At 45.9% G+C, this 15,582-nt stretch overlaps 1 protein-coding gene across 1 annotated transcript in view; it reads left to right on the forward strand.

Annotated features, from left to right (window-relative positions):
• LOC146172585 (carnitine O-acetyltransferase-like) overlaps positions 1–14,448 on the forward strand; it is a 48,326-nt gene extending 33,878 nt beyond the window's left edge. The window contains exons 13-14 of the mRNA XM_084586003.1: positions 12,316–12,453; positions 14,230–14,448. Coding sequence (XP_084442129.1) covers positions 12,316–12,453; positions 14,230–14,448 — 357 coding nt within the window. The remainder of the gene's footprint in view (positions 1–12,315; positions 12,454–14,229) is intronic.
• The last annotated feature ends 1,134 nt before the right edge of the window (positions 14,449–15,582 follow it).

The raw sequence follows: 15,582 nt of genomic DNA on the forward strand, positions 1-15,582 counted from the left end.
AATGTCTCGAAGCTCTGGACAATCACAAGGCGCGTCGAGGCACAAGAGCCCTGGCCATGTGACTTCCAAATCCGTGGCGAAAAATCCCCGTACTTCGTCCCAAAAGATGTATGCCGTGTTGCATTCCAAAAAGACATGTTGAGCGGTCTCCCGCCGGCCACACAGGAGACAGTTTGCGCCCCATGGTAGGAAGAAACCCCTTTCTTCCTGACGAGCTTTCACGGGTAAAACTCCTATGTGGAAGCGGAAGACGAAATCCTTGGAGCCTGTTGAACGGGCAGCTTCCTGACTCGCTTGAGGACATCAGTCTTGCCCGCTCCTATGGGTGGTTGCCGATATACTGGAGGTTGCAGAAATTGTGCCAGCAAGTGCCAGTAAAGCTTTCTCGGTTTTACAGCGAGCAGGTACTCCCACGAAAAAAGCCCTTGCAGCAGCGCTAGGGACTGCGCTACCCCTTGTAAAAAAAAGGCTGTGGCTCTGATGCCATGACCTATTGGCTTAGTTGTGGCCAACCAAGGGGCTAAGTGCGCCGAGCCTAGATACTGAGTGGCCGCGCGAAGAAAATTATCCTTTTGGCCTCGAAAGAAATTGAGCCTTTGGACTACAAGTTTAAGTTCTATGTTCACTAAGCCCAGTCCGCCTCGCTCCATGCTCCAGAAGAGATTGCTTCGGCGCATGGGCTCTGCTGTAGAGCGCCAAACGAAGACTGCCCATGATCTGTGTAGCCTGCCCACGGAGCCCCTGTCGATTGTGGTTACTCTGGCTGAGTATAGTACCACCGGGTAAACCGCCGCGTTGCATACATAAGCTCTCGTGAAGATGGCTATGTGTCTCGGCCGCCATGGGTTTAGCTTCCTTTCAGCGGCAGCTAGTTTGGGTTGCCACCTGTTCATGATCGCTTTGCTAATATCTCGATTAACGCCTAGGTATTTTGTCAATTTGTTTGGTCCATTCAACTCTAAACAGTTGGCGGAGCTTCCCTCTCCAGTCTCCCAACCAGGTGCCTTGCTATTTTTCTAAATTTAGTTCGGCTCCAGAAAATTGACAAAAGGAGTTTGCCAATCGAATCACCTCCCCCACCTGTTGCTGGGATTTGCAAATGAAGGCTGCATCGTCGGCGTATGCAAGGACGCGCAGTTCTTGGCCTCCGAGATCTAGACCCTTGATGATTTTAGATGCAAGTACCATGCGACATAGAGGTTCTAGATACAAGGTGAAGAGAACAGGCGATATCTGACACCCTTGTACTGATCTATTCACCTGTATTGGCGCGCCTGGTATACCGTTAAGGACGATTGCAGTACTAATTTCAGTGTAACAAATTTTGAGCCAATCTATTATGTCGTCACCTAATTCGCACTGCTGGAGGAGAGAAAAGAGGAAAGCCCGGTCAACCTGATCAAACGCCTTCCTCAAATCGATCTGGAGAATGGCCAAAGGAAGGAGCCCTACATCCGCTGCCTCGCGGACCGTCCTCATGCGGTGCAAGTTGGTATTTATGGAGCGCCCTTTGAAGCCGCATGTTTGATGCTCTCCCACCACGGTGCTGAGGGCGGTCTCGAGTCGACGAGCGAGAGCTCTAGCCAGAATCTTATAGTCCATGGAAAGAGGACTGATTGGCCTGAAATCAGCTACGTCGGGATTCGATTCGGGCGAAGGTTTCTTAGAATTAGGACTAAATTGCTGCGCCGCATAGAAGGAGGGAAAAGTTTTCGTTTCCTTATATCCTCGAACACCTCAGCTAGTATTGGGCTGAGTTCATTTCTAAAGCATTGATAAAATTCGGCTATTATACCGTCCGGTCCGGGTGATTTATTCTTAGGGAGTTTTGCAATTACGCGCTCTATCTGGTCAGCAGTCAATGAGGAGTTTGTTGCCTTCCTAATCTCCTGAGGAACTTTGGGTAGTTCGCTCAGGACTTCGGATGGCACGGGATCCAGCGGTTTTCCGGCCTGGAAAAGCTTGCGATAGTATTCATCGAGGGCCTGCGCCACTTCGTCATGCCCTGGCGCAGCGGTGCCGCTGTTAATAACCTCCCGTATACTAACCCGTGCAGCCTGCGCCCGTTCGAAGGCACAAAAGAAGTTTGATGGCTGCGCCTCGTACTGCACTCTTTGCTCCCGACTGCGGACGAGTGCGCCCCAATAACGCTGTTCCAGTCCCGATCGAAGTTCCTCTAACTTTTCGAATGTCATCACAAAATTCTCCTGGCATTTCTTCGTTGCCCTGCACAAGGCCCTGAAGGGTGCCTGTGAGGTGCCGGATTTTAGCTTTAGCGGACGCGCCAATTTTTGTTCCGATCTCTGTGGCAATGGTTTTGACTTTTGTTTTAAATAACTCCCATTCTACTGCATTAACCGACCAGACTTAAGCATAGCAATATCCTTATTTACTTTATCTAAGAACTCGTCGTTGCAAAGGATAGTCGAGTTCATTATCCAACGTCTTTCCACTGTTTTTCCTGTTCGACATGTTCCGGCACCCAGCACGCACGAGACCAGGCCATGATCAGAGAAACACACAGGAGTGACGGTGTAGCTGCGGACGCGATAGAGCGCCTCACCGCAGACATAGATGCGATCGAGGCGAGCCTGCGCTGTGCCGCGCCAGGGGGTGTAGCGCGCAGTCGACACTCTTCGTCCGAGCGCCGCGTCCACCAGGTCAGACCCGCGCAGGACCTCTCTTAACACCCGCGCCGACGCATCCACAACGCCTACCCCGCCCGCTCTATCACTTGTGCTGAGTACGCAGTTAAAATCACCTCCGAAGTATATGATTCCGGAGACAAGAAGAAAAGGACGGAGAGATCGAAAGAGCTCGGACCGTGCCGTTGTCTCATTCGGAGCGTAGACACACACAAAGCGAGTCAGCTCCCTCCCCACAAGGGCATCAACGAGACAAAAGCGCCCGTCCGCTCCCAGCTCGCAGTCAACAATGATGACGTTATCTTTTTTCCTAATGAGAATGGCCGTGCCTCCTGCTCTTGAAGTATTGATTGTATGGAAACACCAGAATTGAGCTCCAAAGTAACGAACGAAGAATTTAGCATCATCCGCACTTGAAATTTCGGTCTCTTGTAAAAGAGCAACGTCGGCGCTGTTTTGACTAATTAAATCGAGGAGCCATTTTTTTCTTTTGGTTTTTATAAGGCTCACCACATCACGTTAATGGCGGCCACTTTAAGCGACAGCTGGGAGGGATCCATTGGGGGGGGGGGGGGGAGAAAGCTGGTTCCAGTGGTTATTATTTAGTACATGTAGCTACTTTTGCTCTTTCGTACTTGGTATATTTTCCTTGGCTGTAGACTTTGTTGCCGTAATTCTCTGATCGCCCTTTAAACACGCTGAATATTTTTCCAGGCTATCACGAGGGTTCACAAATGTGCCGTATCTTTATTATGCGTCGCTTTATTGAAGGCAAACCTCAAGATATCATAATTTACTAGTGCTGATGTGTTTTTCATCGTCTACGAACGCCTGTACGTTTTCCTACATACAGAGATATCCGGTGCACTAATACTTCTAATATTGGGCGTTTTAGCTTCACGTGCTAGCAGCGGAGCATCGATGTCAATGAATACACTTCCGACTGAGCGGTTTCAATACATAAACATTCGAGAACGCGTCGCCCGGTGGGCGCCTATCTGCGCATGTTTCGATGGTCAGCAATGTTTGTTTATTTTTTCTCGAACAGTTTTTTGTCATCGCTAACTAAACGATACGTTCGTGCGTCAACATTTGCGTTGAAGGCGGCAGATCTTCAGTCGCAGATATGAAGACGCACCGCAAGATCGTACGAGCTGCAGCGACTGTTGTGCGCACAAAAGCGACGCGACGCGCGTATATGCTTGCTAGCGCACACTTCGACGGCTTCGTATTTTCGAGGTATTTGGGAAACGAAGCGTGCTCTTTATATGCACAATAGTTGTATACGTTTGGTATCATGCTTATTTAGTGCGCTGGCGTGTCCGGCATGGTCAATTATGTTGAGCTTCGTAGATCGGCCCTGCAAGCTTCTGTTCAGAAGCGGAAATACTCTGCCCGATATCAGTTCCAGAAGTGACGCGTTCGTCCGGTTTGGTTAATTGATACAGGCTGAACCGAAATGAAACCGCCCGGAGCTCTCATTCCGGAAATTCTGTATGGCCCGTGGCCCTAGTTTCGAAAAAAAAACTTGACGCCAGGCTGGAAGAAGCATGCAGAGCTATAAAATAACACCACTACATTTGAAAAAGAAAAAGAAAGAAAAATAAAAGAAAAAAGAAAAGAAAAACATGTTTACATGTTATTCGAACATCGGTCTTTTCAGCCAGCAAGCACGCACTTTAACCACTACACTTCAGCAGGATATGGTGGTAGTGGTTATATTTCTGCTTATGTAGTCGACATTGCTCTTTTGCAGTTTGTGTGTTTTTGTAGGGTGTTAGAATTTGTGGTCGTAATTGAACGATCGCCCTTTAAACACGCTGAATCTTTTTCCTGGCTATCACGAAGGGTTATCCGTGTCCCGCATCTTTACAATGCATCGCTTTCTTGCAGACAAACCTCAGAATGTCACAATTTACTAGTGCTGATGTGTTTTGTTATCGTCTTAGAACGCATGCAATTTCTGTTACATATAGATGTATGCGGTGCATTAACCCTTGTATTACTGCTTGTTTTAGCTTCACCTGCTGCTAGGGGAGCCGCGACGTCAATGAATTTGCTTCTGACCAAGTGTTTTGCGTGCGTAAACACTCGAGGAAGCGACTCCCGATGTCCGGCTGACCTGTGCATATTTCGATGGTCAGCGATGTGTTTCATTTATTCTCGAGCGTATTTTATCCTCGCTAACGAAACGCTACGTTATTGCTTGCACTTTCGCGTTGAAGGTGGCAGATCTTTAGTCGCAGGTATGAAGATGCACCGCATGATGGTACAAGCTGCTGCGACTGTTGCAAACGCAAAATCAAAACCCGATGCGTGTATGTACTTGCCAGCGCACACATCCACGGCTTCATATATTCTAAGTATTTGCGAAACAACGCGTACTCCACATGTACAGAAAAGTTGTAACGTGTGGTTTCATGCTTATTTAGCGCGAAGGCATGTTTCGACGCGATCATCCCGGTTGAGCTTCAAAATCCGCGCGAATTGTGTTGAGAAGCGGAAATACTCTGTCCCGTATCAGTTTCATTCATACCGGGTTTGTCCGGTTTCTGTTCAACTGGACATGACCTGTCCTGTATATGAGCTCAATACAGGACTGGTCCGCCCTTTTTATATCCATACCGGACTGGGATTTCATGTATAAGTTGCATACTGGAAATGGTCTGCCCTGTATTAACTCTATACAGGTCTGGACTGTCCGGATTAAGATTCATATCGGACATGACCTGTCTGATATAAACCCGTTTAAGCTTCATACCGGACTGGTCACACCGGTATGAAATTTATACGGGATAATTTAGGACCGGTTCAAACCCGTTTGTCGCGATACTGGATTTTTCAGTAGGGTAATGACCAATAAACAATTAAAGTAATCGAAAAAACGGAAATGCATCCAAAGAGGACAAACTGCTCAGAATGGGAAACCAATTTTCGCTGATGCTAAGTATTTTTGCATAAAAATATAAAAATTAGAAATAACAAAAGTAAAAATAGAACTGTGACACGTATATTGCGTCTTTTTGAAACGCTATTGTGTCATACCTTTAACGACGGAGCTTAAATGTCCTCCTTATTTTAAACAGAGAGCCGCAATAATTTTAGCTACCTTTACCTAGTAGCATTTCATCTCCTGCAATTAATAAGACACCCTTTTGGGATGTATAAAGGAAAGCTGGCGTAAAGAAGCATCAATGGATTTTTAGTCATGTGTTCTGCCGTGTCTTCTGGAAACTCTTCCCTGCTCTGTTATGTCTTTATGTGTGTGTAGGTGTTTGTGCCTGGCGGTTAATCCCCGTTGGAATACCAGTGTTGGCTGACACCATAAAAATAGCTCAATCATCTTATCTAGCTGCTTAAGCTGGTTAACTAATTCCAGATAGCTAAATTTTGTAACTGTTAATCTTAGATTCCCGAACGTAATCAGATATTTGTAGCCAGCGCTAAGTAATAGCCATATAACTTTTTATCTTCGAAAACTCGAGTTCCGTCTGCGCTAGGGCTCAACGAATTTTGTCCACCGCGTGCACTTTATCGGAGCCTACCTGGCCCGTGGTATATCGTGCCCCTCCCGGGCTTGAATGCTCGCCGCTACTCGCTGCAACAGTTAACGCAGGAGAGAGCCAACGTTGCAGACGCGCCTCGCAGTAATGTTTATTGAGTGGCGTTTCTTCGTGGTCCCGCTGAAGGGGCGCACTTCTCGATAAGGGTACCTAAGGTTTCCTTGCCTGGCATAATCCATTTTGCTTTCCTTAGCCTCGCTGACTGTTCGATTTATTGATCCATGTATGCTAACGAGCGCCTCATTCTCCCTGCATTTTTCTGCTTCACAGCTTGCGAGAGTCTCGGTTCTCTCTCCTCGAGTCTCCAGAGTGGTAGCATTCTCACGCAACTCCCAACTCAGCCCTGCTGACCACGTTATAGGTGCGACGTTTATAGGCAGCGTTTTCACATTGTGCTGGGCGAGATACTCCCCTGCACGGAACGCTGTGAGGCTCGAGGGAGGCGTTGTCATGTTGTAACCGTCAATTGTTGGCGATGGTTGGCCGGACCCGAACAATGCGTTTTCGCAGTCGTTTGAAGACTACCATGAAAAAAACTGATTAACTCTTTGTCCGGGTAGTACGAACTCCTTCGTAATGGCTCCCTGTCGATCAAGAAAGCAAATGAGCATAGATATTTTCTTGGATTTACTCACTCGCACTTTCATGGGGCATGCCATTCCGAGCTCTGCCGCTTGCTCTGCGGGTCGTATTGAAACACCCAAATCTCATCACAGATCACTACATTGTCCAAACAATCGGGCTGCTCGTTCGCACGATGAAGATCCTGATCGACTTCCGGTTGTCTATTTGCTCCTCTGACAACACTCGCGGCACCAACTTCGCGCACACTTTCCTTCTGGCTACGTTTTCTGTCATGATCTCAAAAACTTGGGTTTTAAGAACGCTCAAGTTATCAGCAATCGTTCTGATACTCATCCTACGATCACTATTCAGTACCTTTTGCACTCACGACAGATTTTTGTTGGTGTTGCTGGTCGAAGGACGCCCAGAGCAGTCATCATCCAGTCGTCTTCTATTCTTCTACCTTCTCGGAGCAGGTTGTGCCACTAAAATACATTTGATCACCCATGGCAGCATCACCGTAGACCTGCTTAATTATGTCGTGAGTCTCTTCGTCGTTTTACCAAGCTTTATACCAAATTTGATCGCGTATCGCTGATCAATTAAACGCTCCATGATTGTCCATTAGTAGGGGTTAACAGTACATGCGACCTGCTCTCTTCAACGGCCGAGGGCCGACTGCCGATTGTTCCCAGCATTCCCATTATTCCCCTTCACCGATCCTGCGCCCGCAGACCGCCTCTTGTCCTCCCGTTCACCCAGCAAACAACCCGTCCTACTACGTTTAGAACAGACCCTGTACATCTATATACACACACACACACACACACACACACACACACACACACACACACACACACACACACACACACACACACACACACACACACACACACACACACACACACACACACACACACACACACACACACACACACACACACACACACACACACACACACACACACACACACACACACACACACACACACACACACACACACACACACACACACACACACACACACACACACACACACACACACACACACACACACACACACACACACACACACACACACACACACACACACACACACACACACACACACACACACACACACACACACACACACACACACACACACACACACACACACACACACACACACACACACACACACACACACACACACACACACACACACACACACACACACACACACACACACACACACACACACACACACACACACACACACACACACACACACACACACACACACACACACACACACACACACACACACACACACACACACACACACACACACACAGACACACACACACATATATATGTGTGTGTGTGTGTGTGTGTGTGTGTGTGTGTGTGTGTGTGTGTGTGTGTGTGTGTGTGTGTGTGTGTGTGTGTGTGTGTGTGTGTGTGTGTGTGTGTGTGTGTGTGTGTGTGTGTGTGTGTGTGTGTGTGTGTGTGTGTGTGTGTGTGTGTGTGTGTGTGTGTGTGTGTGTGTGTGTGTGTGTGTGTGTGTGTGTGTGTGTGTGTGTGTGTGTGTGTGTGTGTGTGTGTGTGTGTGTGTGTGTGTGTGTGTGTGTGTGTGTGTGTGTGTGTGTGTGTGTGTGTGTGTGTGTGTGTGTGTGTGTGTGTGTGTGTGTGTGTGTGTGTGTGTGTGTGTGTGTGGTGGCGCAAATATGTATCTAAGGTCTCTAACAGATTGCACAACGACGCTTTTGAAGATGAACGTCCTAGCAAGCATTACCGGCTCAAAATCTAATGTTCCAACTATTTGGAGAAAATACCTATAGCCCGGTCGCAAGAGGGATACCCGACTGGGAGTTTTGAGTACCATGTCTACACAAGGTTATAGCAGTAGAGTTCGACCTCTTGCTGTATGTGGGGCTTCCGTCATACAAGGAACTAATTCCTATAATTTTTTCCTTGCTTTTATCCGCAGTGGCAGTTCTCGATAATGCGAAAACATTTTAGTGATAAAACAACAATAGCGGTGATTCAGTAATATTGCGTTGACTACTTTTTTGACAACTTTAAGGCGACCTCAGTAGTTTACCAATGGCATTACAACGATGTCGCGAAGCAATTCCTCAACACTGAGCAAAACTGCTTCACTAAATTTCCAAAAAAACTTCACTTAGGAGATGGTTACTGTCAAATCTGTCCAGCGGAGGCAGGTATTCTTAGCACCCCCTGCTGCATCACAGGAATGACCGCCGCCGTGGTCAGTTGTTCCGCAGCCGCTGGTGACTGAGGGCCGGGGTTTTATTGAGCTTATCATAGAAGCTGGACAGGCCGCCATTGGAAACTGACCCTGGCAACGTTTAACGCTAGAAACCTAGCTAGTGCAGCTAGTTTAGCAGTGCTGTTAGAGGAACTAGAGGGTATGAAATGGGATATCATAGGGCTTAGTGAGGTTAGGAGGCCGAATGAGGCATATACTGTACTGAAGGATGGGCATGTCCTGTGTTATCGAGGTTTACCAGAGAGGCGGGTAATATAGATGAATTCCATTAATACTATAGAATTCATCTATATTACCCGACGGTGGCAGGCATCGTTATTAGGCTTAATAAGCGATATAAACTGAAGGTTGTACAGGCCTATGCACCTACATGTAGTTATGATGACCAGGCAGTTGAAAGCTTCTACGAAGATGTAGAATCGGCAATGCGGAAAATGAAGACGCAGTACACTGTGCTAATGGGCGACTTCAATGCCAAGGTAGGGCAAAAAGCCGGCTGGAGACCGGGCAGTAGGTGACTATGGCATTGGTTGTAGGAATAGCAGGGGGGAGTTACTAGTTGAGTTTGCAGAGCGCAATAACTTAAGAGTCATGAATACCTTCTTCAGCATACGGAAGAACCGGAAATGGACATGGAAAAGTCCTAACGGGGAGACTAAAAATGAAATTGACTTCATAATGTGTTCAACCCCCAGCATTATGCAAGATGTAGAGGTAGTCGGGAAAGTGCGATGCAGTGACCACAGGATGATGAGGTCCTGAATTAGCCTAAATCTGAAGAAGGAACGCAACAAATTAGTAAGAAAGAAACCCATCAACGAATTAGCGGTTACGGGGAGGGCAGAAGAGTTCAGGATCTCGCTACAGAATAGATATTCAGCTCTAAACGAGGATGGCGACATTACCCTCAAAGCAATGAACAATAATTTCAGAGATATCATTACTGAATTTGTGGTAGAAGTACGCGGTAGGATAGCTAGAGAGGATGCCGGTAAGCTGTCTAAGGAGACGAAAGGCTTTATTAAGAAACGCCAGAGTATGAAAGCTTCCAATTCAACAGACCAGATTGTATTGGCCGAGATGTCAAAGTTAATCAATAAGCGCAAGGTGGCCGATATAAGGAAGTATAACATGGAGAAAATTGAGCATGCTGTAAAGAACTGGGGAAGCCTTAAAGCGGTAAAGAAGAAATTGGGCATAGGCAAAAACCAGATGTATGCGATAAGGGACAAGGGCAACTTAATCACGATTATGGACAAGATAGTCAAAGTAGCCGAGGAGTTCTATACAGATATCTACAGTAACCAAAGTAGTCAGGACCGTAAGGAGATTGGCGGTAGGGAAAAAGAATCGGACGTTCCACCAGTTACGAAGGGCGAGGTCAAGAAAGCATTATAAACTATGAAAAGGGGGAAATCAGCTGAAGAGGATCAGATAACTACAGATATGCTGAAGGACGGGGGGGATATAGTGTAAGAAAAGCTGGCCACCCTGTATACGCAGTGCCTGGTGTCATCGACGGTACCGGAACCATGGAAGAATGCAAACATTATCCTCATTCATAAGAAAGGGGACTCTAAGGACCTTAAAAATTACAGACCTATCAGCTTACTGTCTGTTACATATAAGGTAATCGCTAATAGAATCAGGACAACCTTAGACTGCAATCAAACAAAGGATCAAGCAGGTTTTCGGAAACGGTACTCTACTATCGATCATATCCATACCATCAATCAGGTGATAGAAAAATGCTCGGAATATACCCAGCCCTTATACATAGCATTCATTGATTACGAAAAAGCATTTGACTCAGTTGAAACCTCGGCGGTGATGCAGGCATTGCGAAATCAGGGGGTAGACGAGCCGTACGTGAAAGTGCCGAAAGATATATATAGTGGCTGCATTGCAACCATAGTTCGGCATAAAGAAAGTAACAAAATTTCCATAAAGAAAGGCGTTAGGCAGGGAGATGCAATCTCCCCAGTACTATTCACAGCTTGCTTAGAGGAAGCATTCAGAGACTTGGAATGGGAGCAGTTAGGGATAAGGGTAGATGGCGAATACATCAGTAATCTGCAATTTGCTGATGACATTGCCTTGCTAAGCAACACGGGGGATGAACTGCAAGTACTGATTGGTGACCTAGACAGGAAAAGTAGAAAGGTAGGCTTGAAAATCAATATTCAGAAGACTAAGATAATCTTCAACAGCCTCGGAAAGGAACAGCAGTTTACATTAGGTAGCGAAGTGCTGGAAGTAGTAGGCGAATATGTCTACTTAGGACAGGTAGTAACCGCAGATCCGGACCATGAAAAGGAAATAACAAGAAGAATAAGATTGGGATGGAGCGCATTTGGCAAGCATTCACAGATTATGACTATTAGCTTACCGGTATCGCTAAAGAGGAAAATACACAACAGTTGCATCTTACCTGTACTCACCTATGGGGCTGAAACGTGGAGGCTAACCAAGAGAGTTCTACTTAAGTTGAGGACAACCCAGAGGGCAATGGAACGAAAAATGGTAGGGGTAACATTAAGAGATAGGAAGCGTGCAGAGTGGGTCAGAGAAATAACTCAGGTTACCGACATTCTAGTGGAAATTAAGAAGAAGAAATGGGCATGGGCAGGACATGTAGTGCGAAGAGAGGATAACCGATGGTCGCCTAGGGTAACAAACTGGATTCCAAGGGAAGGAAAGCATAGCAGGGGGTGACAGAAAGTTAGGTGGGCGGATGAGATTAAGAAGTTCGCAGGGGTCAAGTGGGTGCAGCTAGCACAGAACCGGGTTAAGAGGAGAAATATGGGAGAGGCCTTCGCCCTGCAGTGGGTATAGTCAGGCTGATGATGATGATGATGATGATGGTGATGACTGTCAAATCAGCTCTCTTGTTGATTTTGATTGTGCTCCCAGCATCAGCTTCTTTGATGCATATAAACTTATTACTTGAAATATGTTTTGATTGGCAGACGTAATTTTGTCGGAACGCAAGGAAAGCGATCGCGGGTTGTGCTGTATTTTCAGGGTTATCCGGTCGAGCACATGGCGAAACTCTGCAATGCAATCTTCAGAAATGTTGTACCATCTTTTGGCTTCCTTACCTCTACTCGGTGTTGTGCGACGTCGAGACCCAGGCAGTTGTAAGGCGCGAGCTTAGCCTCCTCTTTAATGGCCTCATGATAGAGATGTATAACGTTATTTTCGTGTAACGAGAACAGAAATACATGTATAACATGTTATGTATAACGTACCCCCCTCCCCTCACAGGCAATGTACGGACAAGGCGTGGATCGGGTCCTACTGGGGCTGAGGAAAGTCTCGGAAGAGACGAAGCGGCCTCTGCCGAATCTCTACAAGGACCCCGGATACATCAAAAGCATCAACTTCGAACTGTCCACCAGTCAGGTGATTCGGTGGCTCGCGCCACTTGCCAATAGGAAAGGAAAAAGCGCAGATTTCTGACTTCTTTAGTGAGGCAGGGCACGTGCCTCCTGGGTCGCCATACTGCGCGTCAGCAGCTTTCCTCACTACGCTTTTTTTATGTATAAAACGAAAGTATTGTGAAAGAGAGAAAAACTGTTATAATCTCGATATTTGTTGCACTAGAAATCGAAACACCTCGCCGTCTGCTCATTTCAGTACAACGTAACCGATTAGAATATCACTCAGTCATCATATGAAGAGCATACATTGGTTTCTTGTCATGCCCTCTCTCCTCAATGTTTTCATGCGCGTAGTACAGTTGGCCTCATTGGCAAACAAATGCACGTAGAGAGGCTTGCTTAGGTTCTGTACCAGTCGTCGTCTCCGTCTGTATAAGAGCTTCGCTTCTTGAATCGACGCATAGTCATCTCTACGTTCGCCCTATCCATGTCACAAAGGGGTCAGGCTAGTATGGCCTGCGAGTGGCATTTTAGGGTGCCGTTGTACAGTGCGCACCAAATTGCAGTCATACTCCTCCTCAGTATCACAGCACTGCACTCGAATCGAGATAATATAATACTTTCATTCCGATTCCTTTTGAATTTCATTATTTTTTTCGTTTGTCGTGGTCTCGACCGATGTCACTGTCGCAGTTGGTACAGCCGAAATGTACAGTAATTCAGAATCGGAGACATAGAATTTTTATTGTATGGTGGCCTAGTTCTTTTTTTTTGACCTAAAAATATTCTTAATACTGCAGGGCATCCCACTTAAAATTCACCAAACTTTTTCACCGTGCCAATGCCTGGGGATACCATGGAATCAACGGAAGTAGTTGTAGACGTCTATAGACCTTTGAGTGCCATCTTTTAGAATTTACAGGTTAAAAAATAAACATTTATTATTCGAATGTTCTCGAAGCATTTATTTGTAACTTGCACAGTGTCATAGGAAACCCGTGGTGGCAGTGTTTGTTATGATAAATCTCCTTCGTATTTTTTTATTCGCTTTGGGCAAAGCGCGTTTGACTGTGCTAGTTTTCCCAGCCGCCAGTGCACACCAAACTTTTTGCTGGTCAATTTGTGATCGACGCGGGATGCTCAATTTTTTTTAAATTGTGCGGGCCTTGTTTAGTGCGTCCCAAGAACGAAGATTTATCTTCTCTCATACTGCACCCTTTTGTGACCTTTTCCTGGTAGCCTATAAAGAGACAGTTTATTTCTAAAAGAATGAGAATATGCTACAGACAAAAAGTCATGATTTAGCTTGAGAGAGTCTGTGGCCTTATACAAATAAAGAAAAAAACTGCATAAAAATGGCGGTAGCTGGAACAAAAACGTTATTTCACACTGTTTCTCCTTTTCACTTTAAGTACAACTTTACCGTGCTGGTTCAACGGACAATGAACTGCACATTCCTTACTGTAGTTATTACGAATTAAACATGATGTTAACGAGCGTAGTCAAAGCCACCAAAGCTACTTCAATTCTTAGTAGTATGCACACTATCCATTTAAGAAGCTTTTTCTCTTTGCTTATAATGGGCGGCTCGCCATTCCTGGGACATCTCTCACGCTTTATTGCCGTAGATGCAGTACCATCAAAGTAGGGATGCACAACAAGTTTAAGCGCTCGCGTTATCCACTCATTTAACTGTTTCGTGAACTGTGTGTGTATGCGGCGCCGGTGGTTACGCATTGAAGACGTAAGCAGGTGCAAGCACTTGCGTACAAACGCAATTGACAAGTTGGTCATCCAGGTGTCCGCAAACAACGACATCCTCATGACGTTCGGCTACTCGGTGTCTGGGGGCTACGGCATCTGCTATAGCAACCAGTGCAACCAGTTCCGCTTCAGCATCTGCACCCGCCACTGCGGCAAAAAAAAGACCTCAGCAGTGAAGTTTCGGGACGCTCTGGACACCACACTGCGGGAGCTCGGCAACAACCTCCTCCTGCTGCAGAAGACTAAGCTATAAACAAATAAAAATTGGCGATTCCCTGCCGCTTACCTTCATGTACCATTGAAGTTTACTTGTGAAAACGGTCGATTGCGGTTAAAATGTATCATTTTGGGCAAATTTGATACTGCAATTTGAGGTCTGCAGGTACACAGTTGAATCCCAAACCGAAGTCCGTTGAATCCCAAACCGAAGACTTCAACGTCTTCACTGCAGTATGTCACCGTACGACACCGAGTGGCAATTGCATATAAAACGTCCATCTTCAGCTGAATTAACTCCTTCATAAAACCATCGTAATCTATCGATACAGGCCAAAGTAGTCAGGACAATAATGAGACTGGCGGTAAGAAAAAGCAGTCAGACGTTCCGCTAGTGACGAAAGATGAGGTTAAGAAAGTATTAGGAACTATAGAAAGGGGAAAAGGAGCTGGAGACGATCAAATAACTATAGATTTGTTGAAGGGCGGAGGTGATATCGTGCTAGATAAACTAGCCACACTGTATACGCAGTACCTGGTGTCATCGATGGTACCGGAAGCATGGAACAACGCAATCATTATCTTAATTCTTAAGAAAGAGGATGCTAAGGAACTGAAAAATTACAGACCAATCTTACTGTCTGTTAAGTATAAGGTATTTACTAAGGTAATCGCTAATAGAACCAGCACAACGTTACATTGCAATCAAGCAAAAGATCAACCAGGTTTTCGGAAATGGTACTCTGCTATCGATCATATCCATACCGTCAACCAGATAATAGAAAAATGCTCGAAATATAACCAGCCCTTATGTATAGCATTCATTGATTACGAAAAAACATTTGACTCAGTAGAAGGCTCGGCGGCTAGGCAGGCATTGTGAAATCAAGGTGTAGATGAGCCGTACTTCAAGTTATTGGAAGATATATATAATGGCTGCACAGCAACCAGAGTTCGCATAAAGCAATTGGTAACAAAATTCCTATAAAAAAAAGGTGTTAGGCAAGGAGGCACGATCTCCCCAGTGCTATTCACACCTTGCTTAGAGAAAGTATTCAGAGACTTGGAATGGGAGCAGTTAGGGATAAGGGTAGATGGAGAATACATCAGTAATCTGCGATTTGCTGATGACATTGCCTTGCTAAGTAACTCAGGAGATGACCTGCAAAGA

The sequence above is a fragment of the Amblyomma maculatum genome, unplaced genomic scaffold (assembly GCF_055883805.1).
Source record: "Amblyomma maculatum isolate TAMU_Amacu unplaced genomic scaffold, ASM5588380v1 scaffold_13, whole genome shotgun sequence".
NCBI lineage: Eukaryota > Metazoa > Arthropoda > Arachnida > Ixodida > Ixodidae > Amblyomma > Amblyomma maculatum.